The sequence below is a fragment of the Dipodomys ordii genome, unplaced genomic scaffold (genome assembly GCF_000151885.1).
Source record: "Dipodomys ordii isolate 6190 unplaced genomic scaffold, Dord_2.0 Scaffold13, whole genome shotgun sequence".
Lineage (NCBI taxonomy): Eukaryota > Metazoa > Chordata > Mammalia > Rodentia > Heteromyidae > Dipodomys > Dipodomys ordii.
This window is the reverse complement of record NW_012267229.1, coordinates 11,244,402-11,270,777: the sequence shown is the minus strand read 5'-3', so window position 1 is coordinate 11,270,777 and position 26,376 is coordinate 11,244,402. Positions and strand designations below refer to the sequence as shown.

The following is a 26,376-nucleotide window of genomic DNA, read 5'->3' as shown; positions in this document are numbered from 1 at the left end:
CCTGTCTGACATAGAAGATCTAAGGATGGAGGAGCAGGGATGGGAGGTGAGCTGCAGGGTTGGGAAACAAGGATTCTGTTGGGTCTTTTGTCCAAAATGAAGGCATTTGGGCAGATCATAAGTAGTTTGTCCAATTTCAATGGGACCTCCAGTGGAGATTTGGGTGCAGGCATGCTTGTAACAAGACAGGAAAGCAGTTTAAGGGAGAAAAGCTCTTCACACCACAAAGCAGTTCAGGGGATAGCATTAATTACTTTTCTGCACAGCTCAGAGGGATCTTCACAAGGTACAAGCCAGATTATATCTAGCCCCTACTCTAAATTCCTATTGAATTATTATGGCTCTTAGGATAAAGGGAAGACTCTTCACCCCTTTCCAAAGTGTTGGTGGTCTGGACTGTGCCTTCTTTACAGGGCACTTTCTCTTACCTGTCAGAAGTTACCAAGTTCCCTCTGCTCCTGGCACCATGGCTTATGCCTGTAGGCCAGGGCCCCACCAGCCCTGCCTGGTGATCCTGAGCTCCCTATAGCTCTCTTTTGGGAGGACTTTTCAAAGCCTACACCTAGATTTGTGGTTTAATGCCACTCCCCCCACGAGGCTTTCAACTGCCTCTGTCAGGTCCAGTGTACATTTTATATGTCAGGTCTCCAGCACCCAATATCACACACAACACCTAAATGAATGAAACCCAAATAGATGGAGGAAAAGGACAGTGTGATTGAAGCCAGGCTCATTATACTCTTCTCCTCTGGGAACACAGTCCATTTCAAGACTCAGCCTCATGTTACCTTCTCAAAGAAGTCTTGTTTATCATCCTTCAGACCACACCGGGCCCTTCTGTCATGTGTCCTTCAATTCCTGTACTCCTCAGTATGTATCAAAATAATAATTAGTCAGGTGGGGCCTTATCCATCCACATGTCACCCCAATAACTATGCTTATTTACCTCCTGCTTTCTAGGGGCCCTCAGGGACCAGAAATTTTCCTCCCAGCAACTGCAGAGGCATCCCTATTCCAAGTTTGCAGAGGGTACAGAGAGATCAGGTAGAAAGTGGCTAAGCCAGTAAATGGGCAAGTCAGGATTTGAACTCATGTCAGCTGCTCCCAAAGTCCCACTGAGTCACCCAGCCTCACCATGCTCTCATCCACTGAAAGTGAGGCTCTGTCTCTCCTGTTCACCAATATACTTCCAGCACCTGGCAAAGAGAATGTATAGTAGTACATCATCACCAGTGTCAGATTTACTGTATGCAAATTAAAATTTATTTCTAACTCCAAAGTGTATTTTCTTGGCACTTTCTTGGTCATTCACAAACATGCCATAGAAAAGAGGGGGGGAAGAGGGGGCCCTACTTTCTTATTCCCAGATGAAGTTAAATAGGCACTGCTCTGACTTCAGGTTTCTGTTTTCATACGTAAGTAAATATCCTTTCTTGGTTCATTTTAAACCATGCTTTTTATATTTCTGTGCTTTGGGGGGAGGGGGTGATTTCACAGCTTACAACAGCCCTGGAGCATAGGATGTCAGGGTTGTCTAGTGCTCTTAACTGTAAGAAAAGTTGTCTAAGTGCTCCAAAGCTGTGTGGTGCCTTGCAGGGAACTGTGTGTGTTTTCAAGAAATTTTACTCAAGGGTGAATTACAGTGCTGTTGGTACAGCGAGTTCAATGGCAAACTGACAAGGCATACTGACTAAAGTGTCTTTAAACAAAAACACAAAAAGTTATATATTGGTGGGTTAATAATTAAGTTTGGACCCCAGAATTGCAAGGACCTACCCCTTGTGTTTTGCTTGCAGACAACCCACTCAGACTTTGCTAATTCAGTGTTTTCAGGGGCTTTAAAGACCTGGCTCTGGTGGCTCAGGCCTATAATCCTAGCAACTCAGGAGATTGAGATCTGAGGATAACAGTTCAAAGCCAGGCCAAGGAGGAAAGTCCATGCAACTCTTATTTACAATTAATCACACACACACACACACACACACACACACACACACACACACACAAAGATGGTAACTATTACAAATAATGAGACTCAAAAGCAGATATAAAGTGTTAGGTTGAACCACAACCAGCAAGAGGAAGCATGGGAGAACCAGCCAGGCATCAACTCACCTTCCTGTCCTCTGCCTTCATAGGAATCAGAGTCACCAAGGTGGACTGGCAGCGGTCTGGGAATGGTGCTGCCCACCATACTCAGGAGTACCCTTGCCCAGAGCTGGTGGTTCGCAGGGGCCAGCTGTTCAAACTCACCCTGGATTTAAGTGGAGACCTGGACAGTGAGGAGGCCCTTGTATTCACAGTGGAGACAGGTAACTGGGCTCACCAGCACCCCCTACAGGTGGGTAGTAGAAGAGCTGTGTCTCAAGATCTAAGACACTGGTCAGCAGCCCAGGCTTAAAGGAAAGCCAACCTCTGCTGGTGGGCTGAATCTAAAACCCTGAAGGCATCTGATATTAGGAATCCAGGACTCTGGAGCCTTTGGAGCCCAAGATCATCTTTCCTTTCCCGGAAAGTTGTAAGGGAGACTTTGGGCACTGTCACTTTCTCCCGGTCCTAGGAAATGGCTGGAGTCAGGGCTGACAAGGGAATCTTCTGTGCCACTGGCCTGTTTGTACTTATTGGGTCCTTTTCCCCACTGTCCCCCAGCATTTCAAGAGTGAAGGCAGGGCTTCTCCAAAGAGGCAGTGTCTCCTGATCCTTTCTTCCCTCTGCCAGGGCCCCAGGCATCCGAGGCCCTCCACACCAAAGCCATGTTCCAGACAGCAGAGCTGGAGGTAGGCGATACCTGGACAGCAGCAAAGGGAGAGCAAACAGGGAACACCATGACTGTCAGCCTTGCCAGCCCTCCCAATGCTGTCATCGGCCGCTACCTGCTGAGTGCCAGGCCTTCCTCCCGCCGGAAACACAGTGACCGGAAGCTGGGGGAGTTCATTCTCCTGTTCAACCCTTGGTGCCCAGGTAGGAACTGCAAGGGTGGGGCCTGATGGCCAGAGAGGCCCAGGAGTGGCTAAGAGCTGGGATTTGGGAATCAGACCAACTCTGTTAAGTTGCTTCCCTCACCACAGAGCCAATGCTGTCAAGTACAAAGTCCACCACAAGGCCTCAGTAAGGGGCAGTGAGGGTTGGTATACTCCTTGATGTTTAAGGAGTAGAAGGCTTCTCTTGGCATCGAGGAGGACCACCCAAAGGGTCAGGACTCCCCAAATCCTCATTCCTTGTGTTAGTGGGGAAATACCACCAAGGAAGAGTAGAGCTTGGCAGGCTAGCAGCCTGGAGGCTGGCAAACTCCTCCTGCCCCATCCTATCCCAGTCAGCCTCCAGGCTCCATCCTGCAGCTCAGCCCTGTCACTGCCCCTTCCCAGGTGGGCAGGGCCAGCGCCCCAGCCCACACCAGGCCTGATGACTGCTTTTCAGAGGACGATGTATTTCTGGCCTCCGAAGAGGAGAGACAAGAGTATGTGCTCAACGACAGCGGCATCATCTTCCGAGGCGTGGAGAAGCACATTCGAGCCCAGGGCTGGAACTACGGGCAGGTCTCCAGGGGCAGAGACAAACAGGGATAGGGATGGGTCATGGAAAAAGTCAGTGTGAATCTTTTGTCCACTCCTTCCTGGAAGGATGGATGGGGTCTATCCATCCATCCATCCATCTACTCACTATCCATTTGTCTGCTATTCCTGTGCCAGAGCCAATGTTGAGCCTTTAGGAAGCGGAGATATTTTGAAGATCGCTTGGAAGTCAGTTCTGTGTAGAATGATAAATCTCTTCAATCATTGCATCTTAAGCCACAGTGTATCTCAGAGTCACACAGAGTGCTCCTTAAAACAGACAAGTGAGCTTCTCCCCCCAGAGTCACTGGGCTGAGCAGGTGCAGGGCCAGGCCTGACAATCTACATTTTAATGAGTTTCCAGTGATGCTGATAATTGGGGCCTGGTACTATCCTTTGAGAGTCACTATACTTTGAGAACTCACAGATGTAGAGGGCTGGCTGTCACTTCGATGCTAGTTATAACAGATTGAGGAAAATGAGGGTAGGAGAGATGGAAGCAAAGAGGGTCTCAGAAGAAAGTGAAGGACCCACACATACACCCTGGGGGTTGTGGAAGGTTTCCCACTATTAGGGTTGGGTCTCCAAAGTCAAGCAAGGCCTAGACAGGGAGAGGGAAGAGTTGATGGGTCAACTCCAGGTGGCAGGGAAGTGAGTCCTGGGCTCCCTTCCAGGAAGTGAGGAAGCTGGGATAGATAAGTTAAGGACTTGACCCCTCTCTAGCTGAAGAATCTGCCACTGGCCACTAGTTGAAAGCATTTGAGGCTCAGGGCCTGGGTATAGATGATACACAGGGAAACTGAGATTCCATCTAAAGGCTTACCACTACTCAGCACCCACTTCCTGTTGCCATGGCGACAACAGCACTTCCACATTTTCAGAGGGGAAAAAAAAAACAAAACCAAATCAAATGTTTAAAATTTTCTCCCAGTTTTTAAGTTTTGTCAACTATTCCAAACATACCTGGCTGAAGATATGTAGGCAGGTCTGCCTCAAGAATCACAAGGCTTTGTGCCTTTAACGTGAATAGTGGGGAGGCCGGGTGGGGGGTTATGGAGAAAGTGGAGGACATGGTCAAGGTCGAGTCTCTGGTTCCCCACGTGACTCCTTGAGGGTTTCTGATGGTTAGGGATGTCTGTGATCTATCTAGGAAGTGAATTAGGGCAAGTTACCCTGCCCACACATACTTTATTAACCAGGTGGGTTGTGTGAGGGTCTGGGATTATGGCCGAGGCATCAGCCTCTGAGCACAGCCTCTCTGGGAGCAGTTTGAAGAGGACATCCTGGACATCTGCCTCTCCATCTTGGACCGAAGCCCTAGTCACCAGAATGACCCAGCCACCGATGTGTCCCACCGCCACGACCCTGTCTATGTCACCAGGATCATCAGTGCCATGGTGAGGACCCCAGACCAACCCCAGACCTACAGCTAGAGAAGATTCTCCCCATTATCCCTGTGTCTTGTTTTACACCCAACACCTCACATTAAGTTTACAACCTTGTGGTGAGGAGTTGAGGCAGGGCACCAGGAGCAAGACTTGTCTCTGCTTCAGGATGCTTCAGCTGGGGGTGATGAGTGGGGTAAATGGCTGCAGATGTCTGAGGCTGTCTGACTAACCTTAGATCTGGGCCCATTGTTCTGGTTGTTCCCTGCTTATTTAAGGCTGTTGGAGTTGGAACTGTCCAAGGTAGCTTCCACATCCTCCTACAGGCCCCTAGGCTGGCGTGGCTGGAACAGCAGGAACTGGCTAGTCATCATGTGTTCTGTTCTTGCAGCCTCTCCATGTGGCTAGTGTGGGCTTCCTCGAGGCAGAATCACACATAGCAGCTGGCTTCCCCATGCCAGCAATTGTTCCAAGAAAGAGGAAGTAGAAGCGGCCAACCTTCCAAGCAAAGCCTGGGCCCAGGAAACTGGCCCAGCAACACCTCCACCATTGTCAGAGATTTAAAGAATTCCAGGCCAGCTCAGACTCAAGAGACATAGACCCCACCTCCCTGGAGGCCCACTTGAATTGGCAGCTCAAAGGCCTACGGCCTACCTGGTGTAGGAGTTAAGGCCTGGGCTGGGGAGCTGAGATTCCTAAACTAGGCAACACTGTATTTCTCATATTTAGTGCCCTCAATTCCTCAAGACCTCAGAAACATGGAGGACAGGGGAATTCACAGTGGTGACCAGTCCCTCACAGTAAAATATTATAACCCAATAGACAGTATTATAACCCGGTGGACAGCCATGCTGGCCCCAAGTCCAAGTGAGCTCATGCAAGCTTACTAAGTGATTTGGACAAATCCCTTCATCCCTCTGAGCTTCAGTTTTCTCATCTGAAAAGGGAGAGAAGACAAGAATAATAGAATGTATATTGTAGACTTAAAACAGGTTAATTTTAATGTGCAAATGCCAACCGTCTTTGCAGTGATGGTGCTACCCAGAACCCCAAAGTATAGAAAACAAGAAACACCCTGAAGTCATAGATGATTTTAGCAACATAACATGGAAGACAGTTGCAAATTATTAATAGCACCCCAAAAAAGTAGGCTAGATTTCTTTGGGGGGTGGGGAACTTGTGTGTGTGTGTGTGTGTGTGTGTGTGTGTGTGTGTGTGTTGAGGATCAATCCCCAGGCCTCATGATCTACCACTGAGTCACATACCTACAACCTGAGAAAAGCAGATATTTGAAGACATCAGAGCCCCCTCCCCTCAACACCCAATTTTCAGGCAGTATAAACGAGCCATACCTCCTGTGCCCAGGTGAACAGCAACAACGACCGGGGTGTGGTACAAGGCCAGTGGCAGGGCAAGTATGGCAGCGGCACCAGCCCCCTGCACTGGAGAGGCAGCGTGGCCATTCTGCAGAAGTGGTTCAAGGGCAGGTACAAGCCAGTCAAATATGGCCAGTGCTGGGTCTTCGCTGGAGTCATGTGCACAGGTACCATCAAAGAGGGCCCCTCTCATCAGCCTGGGCCCATGCATGTGCTTATTTACATATATTTGCATGTATTTGCATCTGCTGTAATCAGTCTTCATTCACAAGGAAGAAATGGAAGTCTGATGAATGAATAGAGAAACAGGACTTTGGGGGGGGGAGGGGCTGGGCTTGAACTCAGGACCATACACTGTCCCTTGGCTTTTTCACTCAAGGCTAAGCCACAGCAGCAATTCCAGGTTTTTGCTAATTAATCAGAAATAGAAGTCTGTTGGATTTGTCTGTCAGAGCTGGCTGTCAATTAAGATCCTCAGATCTCAGCTTCCTGGCTAGCTGGGATTATAGGTGTATGTCACTGGTGTGAGCCCTTTATTCTTGACTTTTGATCTTTTCTTTGGCAGAAGTCCATCTCCCTTTGCCTCTAGCTCATTCAGTAGTTTAGGTGGGTCTTATGGTCCCTTAGACTAAAGGTGACATGTGACCCCAAGATCTTGCCAGCCTCAGAGACTATCTGACAAAATGCCCAAAGAATGGTAGTATTTCTGAGGGCAAAGAGTCTTAGCCTTGTCCCCTGGCAAAACAGACGACAGACAAAGACTGAGGGGAGGGAGGAATGGGTAAACCCTTCTGCTGGGGCCAGGTGCTCCTCTCTAGGCCTGGGTCCCACAGCTCCTCTTACCTCCCAGCCTTCTGCTCTGCAGTCCTCAGGTGCCTGGGGATTGCAACCCGGGTGGTGTCCAACTTCAACTCGGCCCATGACACTGACAAGAATCTGAGTGTGGACAAGTATGTGGACTCCTTTGGGCGCACCCTGGAGGACCTGACAGAAGACAGCATGTGGTAGGTCCCAGGGCATGGTGACTCCAGGCTGAGGTTAGAGGCTGCTGTGCCTAGCCCAGCCCAGCTCCAAATGCTCCATTCTCTTTCTTCTCCTCATATAGACATTTATTTCTATATGGGGTTTCTGCCACCACTCTGGTTGGCAGGATCACCCCTCTTGACCCCAAATACTTCTCAAGACATCTTTTTTTTTCATGGCTGGGCACCAGTGGCTCACACCTGTAATCCCAGCTACTCAGGAGGCTGAGGTCTGAGGATCATAGTTTGAAGCCAGACCTCACAGGGAAGTCCATGAGACTCTTACCTACAATTTTAAAAAAATCTGGAAGTAGAGCTGTTACTTAAGTGATTGAGCATCAACCATGAATGTAAAAGCTAAGGGACAGCACCCAGGCCCTGAGTTCAAGCCCCAGTACTACCATACACACAGAAAGAGAGAGCAAGAGAGAAAGAGAGAGAGAGAGAGAGAGAGAGAGAGAGGGAATATTCTTCCAAAGACAGAGACTTCCCCAAGAGGAATTCTGATGACCTGTATGGATGCCAATCAAGTCAAACAAAGCAAGAGTTGGATCTCCCTCTACTGCTTTCTTCCTGTGTGACCTTGGGCTAGTAAATATCACTTCCTGGTCTTACATTCTCACCATGAACATAGGAAGTTGAAAATAAATGGGGAAGTCTTTCCCAGGGATTCTTGCTTCTCAACTTTTGCACCTGCTGTTCCTCCTGCCAGAAACATTGGTCCCTTCATCCCTCCTCTGGTTGGCTCTTGTATATTATTTAGATCTCACCTTCAATGTCATTTACTTAGAGTGAGGCCTCCAGCAGTGAAGAACTAGCACACGGCCCTCCTTTTCTTCACAACGTTTGTTGTCGCTTGCACTTGTTCTGTCTGCTAGCTTAACACTGCCTGTGTCTCTCCCCTTTGTGAGAATGTAGGCTGCCTGGAAGCAAGAATCCACTCTTATTTGCAATAGCTTTTCTGCTATCTTAAAAAGGAATGTGTTGGTTATATACACACATGCATGTACACACACAAACATGTATGTGAATGGCAGGTGTTCATCAATAAGATTCAGTGACAGCACAACGTTCATGCCAAGTTGAGATCCATCTCCTGGTCTAGGGCAGGACCTCTCTCCTTCACGCCTCTGCTCACCTGTGGCCTCTGCTCACCATCATCTCCATGTGGCAGGAATTTCCACGTGTGGAATGAGAGCTGGTTTGCACGGCAGGACCTGGGTTCCTCTTACAATGGCTGGCAGGTTCTGGATGCCACGCCCCAGGAGGAGAGTGAAGGTAGGACTCTGGAGGCGGGCCCCCGATCCTGCAGTTCCTCCCCAACATGGCTCACACCCACCTTTTCCCTCCCAGGTGTGTTTCAGTGTGGCCCAGCCTCTGTCACCGCTATTCGAGAGGGCGATGTGCACCTGGCCCACGACAGCCCCTTTGTGTTCGCGGAGGTCAATGCGGACTACATCACCTGGCTGTGGCATGAGGATGACGAGAAGAGGGAGCGGGTCTATTCGGACACCAAAAAGATCGGGAGGTGCATCAGCACCAAGGCTGTGGGCAGCGACAACCGTGTGGACATCACCAGCCTCTACAAGTACCCTGAAGGTAAGGACCACATGGAAGCCTTTATCAGTTTCCCCAGGATGACTGGTGGGCTGCAGGCGGCCTGGGGCTGGATCCTCTCTGGAATGTTAAGGTGAGGATCACAGCTGGAATCATACCTCCACTTCTGGCTTTTCGCTGGTTAATTGGAAGTAAGAGACTCTCTTTGATGTATCTGTCCTGGCTGGCTTTTAACCTCAGAGCTCAGCCACCTGAGGCTAAGATTTCCAGCCTCAGGATTACAGGCATGAGCTACAAGTACTGTGCCTCCACTGTTTCCCAGGTCAATAGAACATTCCCTTCTGATTCAGTTCAGAGCTTGTCCCTCCTCTCCCCCTGAGCAAAACTACTGCAGTGATCCCCTCCCACCCCCCAAGGTTGCTGGAAGAGGGGACTGGTCTGCTCCAGACACCTCCTCCAGGGGAGGAGAGTGAGGTCTTGACTGGCTGTCTCCATTAGAGCTTCCCTGTTTGAGTCTCTCTCCTGCTTAGATAAACTAAGGCTCCATAAGACAGGTAAGCAGAGCTCCCTCAGGGAGCACAATGCCTGCTTCCTCCTCTGTGGCCAGTCCCGCTGCTTACCAGTCAGCCCCTTCTTGTTGTTGACCTAACATTGATTCTTTCAAGCATCTGCACCCCGCCCCCGCCACACACACACACACACACACATCCTCACAAGCACTGCTGGTCCCATCTTTAAGAATTTGGGGTTTGCTTGACAATTAGCAATTGGCAGTTGGGATGGCAGTGAGTCACAGTGGTCACGCTGAGGTCTCATCTGTCTCCTAGAGCCTATACATTAATATCTGATTGCATCTATGATGAGCTTTTAGAACCTAGAACATGAGGTCTTTGGGGATTTTTGTCCTAAGCTTTGGCTAAACCCTCAGAAGATGCCAACATCCTAGTTGGGCACAGTGGCTCAAGCCTGTTATCCTGTCTAGGCAGACATTAGGGGATATGGTTTGAAGCCAACCTGGAAAAACAAAAACAAAAGCTTTCTGAGACTCCATCTCAACCAATGGCTGGGTATAGTGGCACACCCCTGTTATCCCCAACTATAGGGGAGGCACAGTAGCTGGATGCAGTAGCTCAGGCCTGTGATCCCCCCGTAACACAGGGAAGTACAAAAAGGAGGATCGCAGTCCAAACCAGCCTGGTCACAAAGTGAGACCGTACTTTGAAAATACCCAAGGGATTAGAGGCAAGGCTCAAGCAGCAGAGTGCCTACTTGGCAGAGGTCCTGAGTTCAATCCCCAGTACTGCTGACGTTTTTAAAAAGTCAACATCCATTCCATAATAATGGGACTTCTCCCATGCAGTTGTCACAGATCCTGGAAATATGCGGGCTTTTTTTGGTGACATTTCCTGATGGAAAGTTGTTGGCAAATGTAAATTTTTACTTACACGGAAGGCTGGGCGGAGGCAGGGGGAGGGCCGCCGCCGCTGTGATGGCTGCGTTGGCCGTGTCCCGCAGGGTCCCGGAAGGAGCGGCAGGTGTACAGCAAGGCCGTGAAGAAGCTGCTGAGTGTGGAGGCCTCGGGCCGCAGGACCCGCGTCCGCAGGGCCGGCGGGCGCGGCCTCTGGCGCGAGGACCTCCTGGAGCCCGCCACCAAGCCCAGCATCGCGGGCAAGTTCAAGGTGCTGGAGCCGCTGGCGCTGGGCCACGACCTGAGGCTGGCTCTGTGCTTGGCCAACCTCACCACGCGGGCGCAGCGGGTCCGAGTGAACATCAGCGGAGCCACCATCCTCTACACGCGCCGGCCGGTGGCCGAGATCCTGCAGGAATCCCACACCGTGAGGCTGGGACCGCAGGAAGGTGAGCCCGGGCCTGGCCTGGCCTGGCCTGGTGGGACCTGGCAGTCCACCCCCTTTGCGGGAGAATGGAGAGGGGTGGGAATGGGGATGGGGATGGAGTGTCGTTCATTCTAGGAGGAAGGGTGCTCCAGGCCTTGCCCTTCGTCCCTACTTTACTGAAGGGGAAACTGGGGCCTGAAAAACATGATCACTCCATCTACGATTTTAGGGCAATAAAAGCCCACAAATCACCTGGTAGTAGCAAAATGGCCTGAGGGAGAGGTTGTTTGTAGTCAGCCCCTACATCATCCCAATTAGTCGACTCGCCGCAGCCCCATAGTGTGCCGTGTGCTAAGGGTGACCTTTCTAAAATCCAAAACACGCCTGGAGTCCATCGGGCTCCAGATACCCTGCCTCAGCAGCTGCTCCGTAGGAACTGTTCACTAAGTGCTGATGTGTGCCAAGCCATCCTGAGAGCTCAGAGGGGAGGAGAGGCAGGACCCACAGCCGCTCACGGGTCCCAGGGGTGGCTCCATCCTGCCAACGAGGAGAAAAGGCCTGTCCAAAGTCACAGAGTTGATGCAAGTCACCCGGCCAAGGTCGGGGCAGGGCAAGGGCAGAGGCCTCAGCTGGCCCAGCCACTACAGGCTGTGCAGTGAGGCCCCTGTAAAGGTCATTCATGCTTGGTGTGGAAGCCATGCCCTAGGGACAGTTGCCTAAAATCCATCCTCAGAACTTCATCCCAACAAGAAATGGTCCCAGGCCTTGGGAAGGATTTTGTATATTTTAACTAACTTTATTGGTTTTGTGCTAATATATGAAGGATTTTGTTTTTGTTTGTTTCATGATCTTTAAGCACATAGCACTTCATGTATGATGTACTAAAAGGATCTCCTCTTCATAGCTTCTCTTTCCTCTTGTGTGTCTATCTGTGTATATGTACATATGAAGAAAGAAGTATAGATATGTATGATAAGCCCATTTTATTTACAAGTTTATTACATGCTGTTTTTTTAAAAATTTTTAATTTCTTGCCAGTCCTGGGGCTTGAACTCAGGGCCTGGGCACTGTCCCCAAGCTTCTTTTGCTCAAGGCTAGCACTGTACCACTTGAGCCACAGCACCACTTCCGGCTTTTTCTGTTTATGTGGTACTGAGGAACCCAGTGCTTCATGCATGCTAGGCAAGCACTTTACCACTAAGCCACATTCTCAGCCCCTACTACATGCAGTTTTGACCAAGCGTGGTCAAAAACTAAACTTAAAAATCGAAAGGAATTCCAGAACAACATGCTTGATTCCCACACACACTTCACAGCTTGGCTGACGGGAAGATGTTCCCAGCCCCGCCTTATCATCAGTTGTATTTAAACCAGTGTGATCTGCTGAGTATTCCCTGCCCTTAATTCTGTGAAAGTCTGTCTCCCAAAAAGCAAATGATGTCTAAAGAGCAAGGTAAAAGTGAATGTGCTTCATTTAAGTAAAAAATCTGAGATCTGAGCCGGGCGCTGGTGGCTCACGCCTGTAATCCTAGCTACTCAGGAGGCTGAGGTCTGAGGATCACGGTTCAAAGCCAGCCTGGGCAGGAGAGACCGTGAGATTCCTATCTCCAGTAAACCACCAGAAAACCAGAAGTGGCGTTGTAGCTCAAGTGGTAGAGCACTCGCCTTGAGCTGAAGAGCTGAGGGACAGCGCCCAGGCCCAGAGTTCAAGCCCCACGACTGACCAAAAAAAAAAAAAAAAAAAGAATCTGAGATCTGTTGTAAGGTGGAAGTTGAGTGGCATTATGGGAAAAATAAATCAAGAATTGGCAGTACAGGGCTGAACTTGGCATCCTGGGCATGGGTGGGTTTTTCCTCAGCTTAGTCTCCATGGATCCATGAACCTGCAGATACTAGAAGTCTACAGTGTATGTGCACACATGCACATGCACATTACTCCTCTCTGTGTTTCTTCGTGTCTCTTCAGTTATCTCTCTCTCTACGTGTGTGTATATACATATGTATATTTCTCCTCACTTTCTATAACTTTTTATTTATCTCTGTTTCTCTGTATATATGTCTCTATCTCTGTCTCTCCAATTCTTTCTATATGTCTATATTTACTGCTGACTCTATTCATCTCTATATGTCTTTATAGACTAGACTAGATAGATAGATAGATAGATAGATAGATAGATAGATAGATAGATAGATAGATAGATAGATATTCTCTCTGTACTATTTATCTATGTCTTCTTTCTCAAACCATCTAAACTCTAAAGATTCAGAGAACAAAGTTGAATTGCAGTTGCTCCTCTAGACCAATTCCTGGCAAATGCACTTTATGAGTTTTGACAGGGATGAAAACACATGAAGGAGGTGCCACACATTTTTTTTTAGCTCTTTGTGTCATTTTCTGTCACAAAATCTAAATCACAGAATAACACTTCATAATAAAATATTAATTAACATTCGCTTTCCCCTGGCTTTTGGCAATTTTTTTCATGTTGAAAGTAATACATATTCATTAAAGATTTCAAAAGCCAAAGAGAAAAATTGCCTGTGATCTTACCACCCACCTCCAAACTGTTAGCAAGTTTCCTTCCAACTTTTAATGCCTATTTGCTTTTTGAAAAGCATAGCTCTAGTTAAATATTGCAGATACATTCACTGGTGCCCTACTCTTCTTGCATTGTAATTTAAATATTTTATAAGCTCTTTATAGATACAATGTAATTTGATAACCAATGTTTAAATAAATATATAGTGATTTATTTTTTAATCTTTTGAGTAGTTACCAGAACATTGCTATTAAAAACAACACTAAAGTAAATATCTTGCCAGAAAAATACTTGTTTTTGGTCCCATCCTAGGGCTTGAACTCAGGGACTAGGCACTGTCTCGCACTTTTTTGCTTGAAGTTAGCACTCTACCACTTGAGCTACAACTCCACTTTCAGTTTGTTGGAGATAAGAGTTTCACAGACTTTCCTGCCCCAGCTGGCTTTGAGCCATCAATGCCCAGCCAAAAAAAAAAAAAAAACTCTTTTTTTTTCTTCTGGATTTTGGACTATGTTATTAGAATAGATTCACAATGATGGAATTCTTGAGCCAAATTAGTTAAAATGATAATTTATTAAAATATGTAACTTACTTTTTAATGAATAGGCTGTATTTTAGTTGCTAAGTTTTTGTTTGAGGGTACTGGGATTTGAACTCAGGGCCTGCCAATCAAGAGGAAAGAACAAAGAGTTCCCATCTTCCCTCTCTACCTACTCTTCTCTGATTAATATTTCCCATTAGTGCTACAATTGATGAGCCAGACCATGTCATTGCTTTTTGCCAAAATCCAAAGCCAACATTATAATTTCAATCTCAATGTTGTATATTCTCTGGGTTTTGATCCTGTGTAGCATGTAGTTGCTATTAGAGTCATACAAAACCATGTCACCACCCTCATAGTGTCATCTTCAGTGTTTTGCCTAACCTTCCTGCCTCCCTTCCTACCTCCCTACCTCACTTTCACTCTCCTTTCTTTCCTCTGTCAGAGCATCTCCAGCCAACCACTGACCTTTCAACTATGTCCATGGTTTGTCTCTTCCGGAATCATAGTTGGAATCATATAGTTGATCACCTTTTCAGGGTGGTTTCTTTTCCTCAGCACTGTGTACTTATGAACCTCCCATGTTTTGCTTGTCCATTGAGATCTCATTTTCTTTCACCCCTGAGTAGTATTCCATTATGTGGACATACTGTTTTGTCTATTCATCTTGACAGTCTCCAACTTGGAGCAGTTAGAAATCAAGCCACTTTAAATAGCTGTATGAGTTCATTTTGTGCTACTACAGTGAAATAGTTAGGGCAGCCAGGTGCCCTAAGTAATCCTGTAATCACGTCTGTAATCCTAGCTATTCAGGAGGCCGAGATCTGAGGATGGCAGTTCAAAGCCAAAGGAAAGTCTGTGAGACCCTTATCTCTGATTAGTCAGAGAAAAAGCCAAAAGTATTGCTGTAGTTCAAGTGGCCAGAAGTATTGCTGTAGTTCAAGTGCTAGCCTTGAGCAAAAGGAGCTTAGGGACAACCCAGACCCACAGTTCAAGATGCAGGACTAGCAAAAAAGAAAAGAAAAAGAAAAAAAGAAGTACCTAAGGCAGGATAACTTTATAAAGGAATGAGGTTTAGAGAGGGAGAAGACAGCTCAGAGGCAGAGTGTATATCTAGCATGTAAAAGGTCTTGGAGTTGATACAGAGAGAGAGACAGAGAGAAAGAGACAGAGACAGAGAGATAGTTATCTAACACAGCTGTGCAAGCTGAAAATCCAAATAACATGTCATAGACTCTGACAAACAAAGGCCCCTGACAAATGATGGGGCATATATTCACAGGAAAGATTATGTCTCGGAAGAAGGAAGCAAGAGACACTTGTTTCCCACCGTGTCTTTCAAGAACATATATCCCCTAAGGAATACCCTGAATCCCCAGCTCTGAAGGCCCCAACATCTCCCAATACTGTCACCATGGAAACCAAGCCTCCAATACATAAACAGGCAAACCAAAAGAATATCCATGTGCGGAGGTTTGCAGGGGCATAAGTTTTCCATTTGTTTGTATAGAGCGAAGGGATGTCAATGTTGAGGTCATATCGTAAGAGTAGGTTTCATTACAAAGGACCTGACAAGCTCTCTTCCATCATGGCTGCCTTCCATCATGGCTGCCCTCCATAATTTCTGTTCTCCAGTGATACTGCCCAGCTCTGGATGCTGTGTGCTTTAGATTCTTGCCATTCTCACAAGTATGCCATTGTGTCTCGTTGTTGTTCTACTTTTCAGTTCCCTAATGAAGTATGATGTTGAGCATCTTTTCATATGCTTATTTGGCATCTGTCTTTCTTCTTGGAAGAAGCATCTAGATCTTTTTGCTCATTTTTTAATTGGGTAGCTTGTTGTTTTATTGTTGTGTTTTAGGAAGTCTTTGTATACTTCAAATAATAGTCTTTAATCTGACATGTCTTTTTGTAAATATTGTCTCCCCAAGTCTGTGTCTGATCTCATTCTCTTTGGTAAGGCAGAGTTTTTAATTTGTGTGTGTGTGTGCACGCACAGGCGAGCCCACTCAAATCCTGGGGCTTGAACTCAGGGCCTAGGAGATGTCCCTGAGCCTTTTGTGCTCAAGGCTAATGCTGTATTTTATATAATGCTCCACTTCTGGCTTTTTTTGTGGTTAATTGGAGATGAGTCTCACGGACTTGCCTACCTGGGCTGACTGCCACTGATGACTGGCCAGATTTTTTAATTTTAATAAAATCTTTTTCACCATTTTTCCCTTCATGAATCATGCTGATATAAGAAAGTGACTTTTTATATTAATCCTTTATCTTATTAGACATTTCTATAATCAATAGTTTGGTTATCACTGTCAATTCTTTTGGATTTCCTACATATAAGCAAACGTGTTATTAGTGAGCAGACTTTTAATTCCTTTTTTCCCAATCCTTTATTTTTTTCTCTTGTCTTTTTTTTGCCATTCGTGGGGCTTGAACTCAGGACTTAGGTGCTGTCCCTGCTGAGTTTTTTTGCTCAAGGTTAGTATGCTAATGCTTTGAGACACAGCTCCACTTCCAGTTTTCTGGTGGTTAATTGAAGATAAGAGTCTCATGACTTTCCTGCCCAGGCTGGCTTCAAACTATGGTCCTCAGATCTCCACCTCCTGAGTAGCTAGAATTACAGGCAGGAGCCACCGGTATCCAGCTTCCTTTCTTGTCTTATTGCACTAGCTAGGAATTCCAACATAAAAAGGAACAGCAAGAGGGAATATCCTTACTATGATCCTGGTCTTGGAGAGAGTTTCTAACTTCTCACCATTAAATTTGAAGTTTGCTGTAGGTCTTTTGTTGTTCTTTATCAAATCAAAGATGTCCCTTTCTGTCCCTAGTCTCTGTCCTTTCTGTCCCTAGTCTCCCAAGAGCTCTTATCATGGATGGATGCTGGATTTTGCCAGATTCCTTTTCTGCATCTATTGTGAGAGCTGTGAGCTTTTTCTTCTATTGATTCTATGGGTACATTGATTGACTTTCAGTATTGAACTAGCCTTGCACATCTGAAGTAAATTCCGCCTTGCTTATGGTATACAATTCATTGTTGGATTCAATTTGTAAGAATTTTGTTGAGGACTTTACATCTTTGTTCATGAGAGATAATCATCCATAATTTTCTTGTCATCTTTCCATGGTTTTGGTGCTAAAGTAATACAGCTTCATGGGCTGAGTTTGGAAATATTCCTTACTTCCAACTTCTGGAAAGGACTTTAGAGAATTTGTATAATTTCTTCTCCAAATACTTGGCAAAGTTCTCTAGTAAACCCATTAGGGCTTGCTGCTTTCTGTTTTGGAAAGCCATTAGTTACGGATTATATTTCTTTCTTTCCTTACCTGTTGATTTTGATAGGCTGAGTGAGTGCTGGCACTGAGGTTTGAATCCAGGGTTTTTACTCAGCTGGAACTCTACTATTTGAACCATGCCTCCAACCCTGGTTTTTGCTGGTTGATTGGAGATAGAGTCACCCAGATGTTTCCACTGGGGCAAGCTTCAAACTGCAATCTTCAGATCTCAGCCTTCTGAATTTCTATGCATGAGCCATCTGCACCCAGCGATATTATATTTCTTTGTGTGCATTTGAATCAAGTGTATCTTTCAAGGAAATTTCTTGTGTCAAATTGGAGGGCATATGCTTGTCCATCACATTCCTTTATTATCTTTTATATACAGAAGATCTGTGGTGATGTCCCTTCTTGTATTTCTGATACTAATGATGTGTATTTCTTAACTGAGCCTAGCTAGAAGCTCATTGCTTTTACTGATTTTTTTTCAAAGAATCAATTTGAGGTTTTGTTGATTTTCTTTGATTCCTGCTTTCAATGAACATTGATATCTGTTCTAATTTGTTCTCATTCCCTTTGTTCTGTTTATAATGGGTTTAACTTTTCCAGGTTGGCAAAAATAGAAGTTTCGACTATTAATTGAAAATCTACCTTCTCTTCTACATTTGTATTCAATGATAAAAATTGTCCTGTAACATCAGGTATGGTGGCTCACATCTGTCATTTTAGCTACCAGGGAAGCAGAGATTGAGAGGATTATAGTCCAAGGCCAGCTTAGCTGGATACCATGAAGAAGAAGGTCAAGCCCCAACTCCCATCTCTGCTTTCAGAGAAGAAGATACCAGTGGCAATATCTTACTCTCAGTACAAAGAAGACCTGACAGATGATAAGAAGATCCTATTGGCCGCCATGTGCTTTGTCACCAAAGGAGAGAAGCTGCTGGTGGAGAAGGACATTACTCTGGAGGACTTCATCACCATCAAGGTGACTTCCGTCCACATCCACCATGCTGTTCCTAGCAGAGCTCAGGATGGGTGTCCTTGTCACCGGCTTCCTCTCGAGGGTGGAGAGGATGTGGAGGCAGGGGACGGCTGTGATCGTGATGCTGTCATGGGATAGGTGGAGGCAGGGGACACAAATGATGCTCCACCCTCTGGCAGAGCCAGGACCATGGCTTTCATGGGGTGATGGAAGGACTCGGGGTGACTCAGTGCTACTACTCTCCTCAGGTGCTGGGGCCTGCCGTGGTGGGAGTGGCCGTGGCAGTGGAGGTGATGGTGGTCAACCCCCTCTTGGAGGGAGCGAGGGACTGCGTGCTGATGGTGGAGGGCAGTGGCCTGCTCCAAGGACAGCTCAGCATTGAGTAAGTATGTGGTGGGGAGGCCCACCAGGAGAGCCCACACAGACACAGAGTGCAGCCCATAGAAAGTCTTTATTACTAGCAGGCCAGGACTACAATGGGCAGCCCTGAGTTCCCTTTGAGGGCCACTTTTAAGCAAAACTTTACGTCCTTGTTTGTTCAGGGGTGGAAAGTCCTTAACAGTTCTTTCCTGCAGGTGCAAGCCAAGTAGGAAGTTACAGTTAGACAATGCTGTAAGCAAGCATTGAGCAAGGGCAGCATGACCCGTTCCTATGATTGTCTCTATGGTTGTTACCTAGGAACATAATCAGAAAAATGGCAACATATATCTTTAAATGTCAAACTATAAGGAACTAGTCTCATGGGTGGGGGTGCAGTCCTTTCTTTAAGATGGAGTCACAAAAGCAAAATGGAGTTACAGAGGCTTAAGAGTAAGCTCTAAGACAATAAGTTTTGATAAGCCCTATCACAAGAGCCAGCCAGGGAATGGGAAAGAGAGAGAGGGGCCACCTACCTAGGTGAAGGCCAGAGAGGAACAAGTCCACTGCCCACACAGATCAGCCTTCGCCTTTTAAGCATTACCTAGCCACCGACTTACCCATCACTCTCTCCCTCATCAGCTCTCTCTCCTTCAATCACTCTTTTGGTTTATTTGTTTTTGTTTCTTGTTTGTTTGGTTTTGGTTTTTGGTTTCTCACCTCACGGCACAGAGGGCTCACATAGCCCAGACTGGCCTAAGACTCGCCATCGTCCTGCCTCCGCTTTCCAAGTACTGGGATTCCAAGAATGCGCCACCACACCCGACTTCATTACTCTGTCATCACATTTTTCACTCCCTCATTCTCTCACCTGTTTATTCCTCTCCCCAACTCGGTTTTGACTGGATCGTTCATCCACTCATTCATTCTCATGCTTGCATTTACAAAGGAATGGGCTTCAGGAAGATAGTGTTGTACATGTATCACATGTACTTCGATCATATTTACCCCATCACTCACTTTTGTTCCCCTTGCTCTGGTCTTCCACACATACTCATGCCTTATTTCTCATGGTTTTATTAGTGAATGGTGCCAGGGCTTTTCACTTTGACCTATAGTCACACAATGCTCCTCGATCAGCCTCATCCCTCCAACGCTCTTCTCCCTCATCCCCCTCCCCCCTACCCTCCTTTAACTTGCTCACTTACTCATTTGCTTATGCATTCATTCACTTTCTCACACGTTCCAGTCATGCACGGCCTCATTTACATGGTCAGTCACTCACCGATTCACTTCCATTATTCACTTTCTGCTCATGCAATCCTGAGCCACATGAAAATTGTTGAGAAGGGAGTTGGCCCTTCCCCTGAGAAGAGTATGATTTGGGCAAACAGGGGACCCCCCCTTAAGTCCAGAGGATCCAAGGTAGCTTTTGAATGAGAGTGAGGTAGGGACGGGGTGGGGTGAGGCTGGAAACACATGATTAAATGTGAATGGTAAGTCACAATGTGACCTTGGCCTTGAGGGTTCCCGAGGAGCCATGGACTCAGGAGAGAGGACTGACACTCTATCTTTCCCCTTGCTTGTGTCTCCAGTGTGCCCATCCTGGAGCCCCAGGAGAGAGCCTTGGTCCAGTTCAACATCACCCCCTCCAAGAGTGGCCCGAGGCAGCTGCAAGTGGACCTCGTCAGCCCCCACTTCCCAGACATCAAGGGCTTTGTGATCGTCCACGTGGCCACAGCCAAGTGATGGGCCACATGAGGCTGAAAGGAGGATGTAGCCCCCTGATCCTCCTGTCCATCTCTCTGTCTCTCCCATGTAGGAGCCCTGAGTTGGTCCTGCTTCAATCTCTACCCTACTCTGTGAGTTTAGGCAAGTCCCTTTCCTCTTGGGCCTCAGTTTCCCCATCTGTGAAATGAGGTGTTAGGTTCAGTAGCCCTTACCCTTCTGGACAAATGGCTGAGGTAGGAACCTAGAGATCCTCTGTCTTTTCTTTCACCAGCTGTGAGGCTGGCACACCAAGCATCCAAGGAGCCCTAGTCCTCCCACTTCTGCCAATCTGGCCAGCTCACTTACCTCTCCTCACTTCTCTCCCAGCTCTGCAAGTGGCCTAACCACATCCAGATCCCAGACTCCTGCCCCAGGCCTGACTGACAGCCCAAAATGTTAGCGCTGGAACCTGAACATCCCCATAAACTCCCCACAGAGCAAGAGGAGCTTGCCAAGAATACAGGCAGAGTCAGAGGCCTGCCATTCATCCCATTACAATGCTACCCCCAAAGTCATGTTTCTAAAAGCCAGGATATTTTTAAGCAGTGGGAGATTCTCCCTCAATGGAGACAAGTTCTCTGCATCTCAGGGCCTTCAGCTGCTTGAAAACAGGACAAAGGAGGGACACCAGACTGGACTGTATTCTCCTAAAACCAACAGCCCCACGTCAGATCTGCCTAGCTAAAGCCACTGTTTCTTTCTTTGGAAAGCAGAACAACACTGACTTTTGCAAAACATCTCCAGCAGCCTGCACTCTGCCAATCACGAGCTTGGATTCAAGTCAGAACCCAGGATAAAGCAGCCACCACCAGCCTTGAAGATGATGGTGATAGACAGGCAGTGCCGCTCTGAAATGGTCTACACAATAAAAGAATTAAAATCTGTATCACAAGTTAGGAGATCTGAATGCCAGCAACAACACAACTGACAGCAATTCAAAGAATAATCAGTGTACAAGGTCTTTGCTGAGAGAGTCAGGCAAAGACATGGACAAGGTGTGATGGACAGTCTTTGTGGCCCCTTGTGTGGGCACTTCTCTAGTGATTTCACAGGATGTAGGGATGACACTTGGTAACCAAATGAGTGGGCGTGTTTAGAATCAGGCCCTTGGGTTGCCTTGGCTCCAGGACACCCCCCCCACACACACACACGCACGCACGCGCACACACACACACACACACACACACGCACGCACACACGCACGCACGCACGCACCTTCCCAAACTAGGTTTTTGGTCTGGGTCCCAGATTACAAGGGCAACCATAGGCATGTGACAGGCAGACATTTCTTTGGGGCTGGAGTCAACAGGCTTTAAACCACTAACAAATGGAACCTTCCAGCAGGTAGCTCATGGTGTGGCCCCACCCTCCCCACTCTTCCAGCATGTGCTTGTCTTCTTCCAGGTTACCTGCTCTAGCTGATATTTCCAGGAAGCCAAGTCTGAAGTAGTTGTATCCAGGTGACAGCCTCAAAGGACCCCATAAGCAGCTCCAGTGATGAAACTGTGAGGCATGTATGTGTGTGTGTGTGTGTGTGTGTGTGTGTGTGTGTGTGTGTGTGTGTGTGTGTGCATGAGGAAAGTAGCTAAAGACTACAAGGGCCACCTGCCAGCTAGCTGTTTCCTGTTCAACTCTCCTTCCCTTGGCACCTCTCAGCTGAGCTGAAGTAGCACTTTTTAAGAGGAACAAACTGGCCCCACAGGTTAGCTCAGCCTGGCAGAAAGGAGTGGCCAACTCAGCAGCCAATCAGAGGGCACTGGCTGGGGGTGAGAAAGGAGAGAGGACAGCTCAGAGGTCTAGCCTTGGAAGAATTGTGCAGGCTCAGATTACCTGTGGCCAGCAGGATAGAAACAGGTAGTTCAAGACTGAGAACATACTGGCTCACGCATGTAATCCTCGCTGCCCGGGAGGCTGAGATCTGAGGATCACCGTTTAGAGCCAGCCTTGGTAAACAATTCCAAAAGACTCTTATATCCAACTAATCAGCAAGTAGCTAGAAGTGGAAGTTTGGCTCTAGTGGTAGAGTGCCAGCCTTGAACAAAAAAAAAGTCAAGCAAGAGTGTGAGGCCCTGAGTTCAAGCCCCAGTACCAGCACCAAAAAGAAAAGAAAAGGCTGAAAAAGACTTGGGCTTGGAATTGACTCGGCTGGTTATGGTTATGAGGACCCCAAAGGATGCTAGCAACAGGCTTTACATGAGGTTCCCCATTCTCCCGCTAAGTCACTTTGGTTCCTTAAACACAATCTAAACATCCACAAGAGCACTGGACACGGAACTGGGTGGTGGGGGGTGGAGGGGGGTGCTCCAGTTTCTGGAACTTGCTTGGCAAGCTTTCCCATCAAGGCCTAGAGTAGGTATTTTAGGCCTTGCCATCTACAAGGTCTCTTGTAGCTGCTGAATTCTGCTTCTATAGTGTTGAAGCTGTCATCATGTGTAAACAGATGTGTATGGATGTGTTTCAATAAAATTTTATTTACAAGAACATGCAGTAGGCTGGGTTTTAATCTGGGGTCAAACAAATAGTGTCATTGACCCCTAATAGAGTCATATCTCAGAGCTGGGCTGCCTCATGACCCTAAGGCTAGAGCAAACAGTTCCTTAACCTTGTTTTACACCAAGTTGTGGCTCCTGCCATGTTGAATCCTGACTTCGGATGGATAAAGACAATTCTGTCCATACAGTGCCCTGACCCCAAACTAATCTCTCTGAAGCCCTATTGAAACTGACTTCAAGGTCCTGAGCCCACACTCCAGTCCAGTCCTGATCTCTGACTGAATCCTGATCTCAGACTGAACCTGAACCACATGCCCAGACCTGACCTCACTCAGACCCAGCTAGACCTGGCTGTGGGCCTTCACTTTTGGATTTTCTATCTAGATCTGAGCTTCTGAAGTGGGACCCACATCCCAGCTCCTCGACCTGTCCTGTCTTCTGGGACCAGTACTCTCTCCTTCCTTTCCCTTTGAGGACATTGGTAGAAACACTAGAGAGGCATGACAAATGCCTTGTCCCTCTGTCCCAGGTGAGAATCTTCATTCACAGCCCCGGCCTCATAGAGCCTCTGATCTGGTCTTCCTGCCTGTCTTCCTCTAGTCACTTAGCCTCATCTGTTTCTCAGGAAGCCAATCCTGAAGTGGAGCTTAGGGTACAGAATACGGACTGAAGAGTGACCTGGGGACGATGCCTGGGGCCGGGGATGAAGGGAAGGGAAGTGAGCAATTGCACAGGAATGATGCATGATGCATCAGAATCCCACCGGCAGCTGTGGAGCTGGAATGGGCTCCGCAGAAAGGACTGGACCTGTCACTGATTTGCCCAGAAAAGGGTGTGACTTTGGGCAAAAGAACTCGCCACAGCAGGGACGTCCCTGAATCAGATGGCAGCCTGAGTGAGGCTGATGGCAGCACCTCACCAGCTGAAACAAGCCCCACACTGCGGGGGTCTGGACGGAGTCTCCAGGCCCCACTCTGCATTCATCACCTTCCAGGAAAGGACAGCAACACAAGGTCCTCACAGGGACCCCCTCCAGCTAGTGAAGACAGAGATTAATCATGACATTTTTAAAGCTGTAGAGAGCTGGGGGAGTGGATCTGCTGTTCAGGACCCAGCTAGCAAGTGGGAGGCCCTGACTTCAATCCCCAGTACGGCCAAAAAGAAACAAACAGAAAATAAAAAGATATGGAAAGCAAAATGAGAAAGTAAACAAGTAAATAAATTCTTCCCCCCCCCCAAAGCTATTAAATTTAGAGATGCCAACAACAAAATAAAAGTGACAGCCCCAGGAGAGGACCATACATGCATCACTAGGAGCAAGTCAGAATTCAAACTGCAAATTTTGAAGCACAGTCTCTACTAAATACATGTGGCTTTCACACTGAGGTAAAGTCAAATAATCCTAAATCAAGCATGTAAATAACTGTCTATCCTAAACTGAATCTCTGACCCCTCTCTGTCCTCTCTTAACAGGAAGGAAAACTCTCAGCTCCTCAGGTCAAAAACTCTGTCCTATTTTTCCCCATCACCTCACAAAACCTAGCTGCAAGTGATCGTCATTTTCCCAGAATCCATCTGTCTCCCACTACCACCATCACTAGTCCGATTCACACCTATCAGTTCTGGTTTGGAACTGTGGGCACCCTGCTTCTGCTCCTGTCTCCACTCTGCCCCTTCTCCTCCAGGCAGTCAGAAGGACACTTTCAGTCTGTGAGTTACAAAATATCATTCCTTTGTTCAAGTCCCTTCCATGGGTGCCCCATCCCATTGAAAGTGAAGTGTCCTTCAGAGCCAAGGGCTCCTCTCTGACTTCTCCTCCTCATATCTCACTTATTCCTTTATACCAGGAGATCTCTTACCAGTCAGGGTCTACTCATGAGACAAAAGCATGTGGCAATGTGTATGGGGAAACATACCTTCAGGAAATGGTCGTGAGCTGGGATCATGGCTCAAGTGGTAGAGCCCAGGCATATAAATGTTTTTCATATGAGGGGGTAGGAACAATTGCAGGTTAGCTAGGAAGAAACAGAAAACACCAAAGAAACCAGGAATGGCAGATTTTAGGAGTCCCTAGGGTTGAGACAGAGTCCAAAGAAGAGCACCTTCCCTGCCTGCCCTGAGCAAGGTGGACTCAAGATTTGCTGGAAAGAGCATACTTTGGCTCCCTAGAGGACAGAGAAGCCACCATGCTGCCTCACTAACAGAATTTGCTAGAATCTGCCCTCCGGTTACCAGAGAAAGCCCTTCCTGAAGTATCTTCCTCAGAGGAAGCTACTGAGGACTGAGGGCTGCTATGCCCTGCAAACGCCATCTTCCCTGCAGAAGCTGATGCCAGAGAAATCGCCCAGGCTTTGAGCCAGGCACTGGAGAAGGGGGCAGGCTGCAGAAGCCAGCAGAGGACCCCTCAGAACCAGCAAAGAATGCCTCTCTTCCAGCAATGTATCTCTGGCACCCTCTACTGACAAACCTAAATATCATACAAAGATTGAGATACAATAAGCTGCTACCTGCTGCTCCCATCCTCTTGATGTTCTGGGGGGGGGGGGGGAAACAACTCTCAATCTGGTGCCCTTTGCCGTTGCTGTGCCCTCAATCAGAAATTTTCTTGTTCCCAATCATATCCCTCCCTAACTGCTCTCAGTAGAGCTATAATCTTGGAACCCTCAGGTTTTCTCCCTGATTTCTTTTATCCATAGCAGAGATTTCTGTTCTATACTATCCTTCTCATGTTATTATTTGTTGCCTGTCTTTCCTTTCTACAGAGGACTCTCTTATTCACTCTTGTATACACCACTCTTGTATACACCAAGGAAGGGAAGGGACATGGGGGCGGGGAATGGGCGGGGCAGGCCAAGGCCTAACCTGTGTCAGTTAGCATTCCTTGGCACAGCAGAGGAGACACAGTTACTCTGAGCATGCCCCCAACACAAAGCATTCTGGAAACTGGTGTGTTCTTTCCTTGATGCCAGAATAAATACTGTCCAGGGCTCAGTGGGAGACTGTCTCATGTATAGAGTAGCCAAACCCTGAGCTACACATCTCATTACCTCAAAGAACAGAGTATAGTAAGATTCAAAGGAAAGGCCTTGTCACAAACGTAGACCCAACACCAATGATGACAAGGATTTACTAACCCTCCCTACACTAGGCACATTACCTCAGCACAGATTTAAGTATACATGAGGTGAGGTACTTTTGTGCTTTAATATAAAGTCTGACTCCATTTTTTCATAGGTGACTGCTCACAGCCCTCAAGCACCCAACCCCCACTACGTACACATGTCTCATTCTCTTGACCCAGGTCAGGGAAAACCCAGTAGAAGCCTGTGGACTGCCTTCTCCAGATCCAGGCAAGCCGTGGCCCTCTTGTGAGACCCTTATATTGGGTACCCCTAAGACAAATATAAGAGTGCATTAAAGTTCCTTTTCCAGCTGGGAATGTGGTTCAGTGGTAGAGGGTTTGCCTAGCATGCAGGAAGCCCTGGGTTTGAATCCTCAGGACCACAAACACAGAAAAAACTGGAATTGGTGCTGTGGCTCAAGTGGTAGAGTGCTAGCCTTGAGCAAAAGAAGCTTAGGGACAGTCCCCAAGGCCCTGAGTTCAAGCTCTAGGACTAGCAATTAAGAAAGAAAGAAAGAGAGAGAGAGAGAGAAAGAAAGAAAGAAAGAAAGAAAGAAAGAAAGAAAGAAAGAAA

General features: G+C 47.3%; 1 protein-coding gene across 1 annotated transcript; it reads left to right on the top strand.

The window, feature by feature from the left end:
* Positions 1-2,142: 2,142 nt before the first annotated feature.
* Positions 2,143-20,269, top strand: Tgm6 (transglutaminase 6). Its single transcript, XM_013010782.1, has 12 exons — positions 2,143-2,312; positions 2,719-2,961; positions 3,418-3,536; positions 4,820-4,948; positions 6,302-6,479; positions 7,178-7,316; positions 8,509-8,612; positions 8,688-8,933; positions 10,407-10,748; positions 17,911-18,065; positions 18,311-18,444; positions 20,015-20,269. The coding sequence occupies exons 2-12, from the start codon at positions 2,754-2,756 to the stop codon at positions 20,166-20,168; spliced, it is 1,908 nt and encodes a 635-aa protein (XP_012866236.1). The 5' UTR covers positions 2,143-2,312; positions 2,719-2,753; the 3' UTR covers positions 20,169-20,269.
* Positions 20,270-26,376: the final 6,107 nt, after the last annotated feature.

Bases quoted from the DNA above. Each gene is read 5' to 3' on its own strand.
- Tgm6 (XM_013010782.1), top strand. From the start codon at position 2,754: ATGTTCCAGACAGCAGAGCTGGAGGTAGGCGATACCTGGACAGCAGCA. The intron at 7,317-8,508 runs GTAGGTCCCAGG...TCCATGTGGCAG, and splicing joins CTGACAGAAGACAGCATGTG to GAATTTCCACGTGTGGAATG. The intron at 8,934-10,406 runs GTAAGGACCACA...CGTGTCCCGCAG, and splicing joins CCTCTACAAGTACCCTGAAG to GGTCCCGGAAGGAGCGGCAG.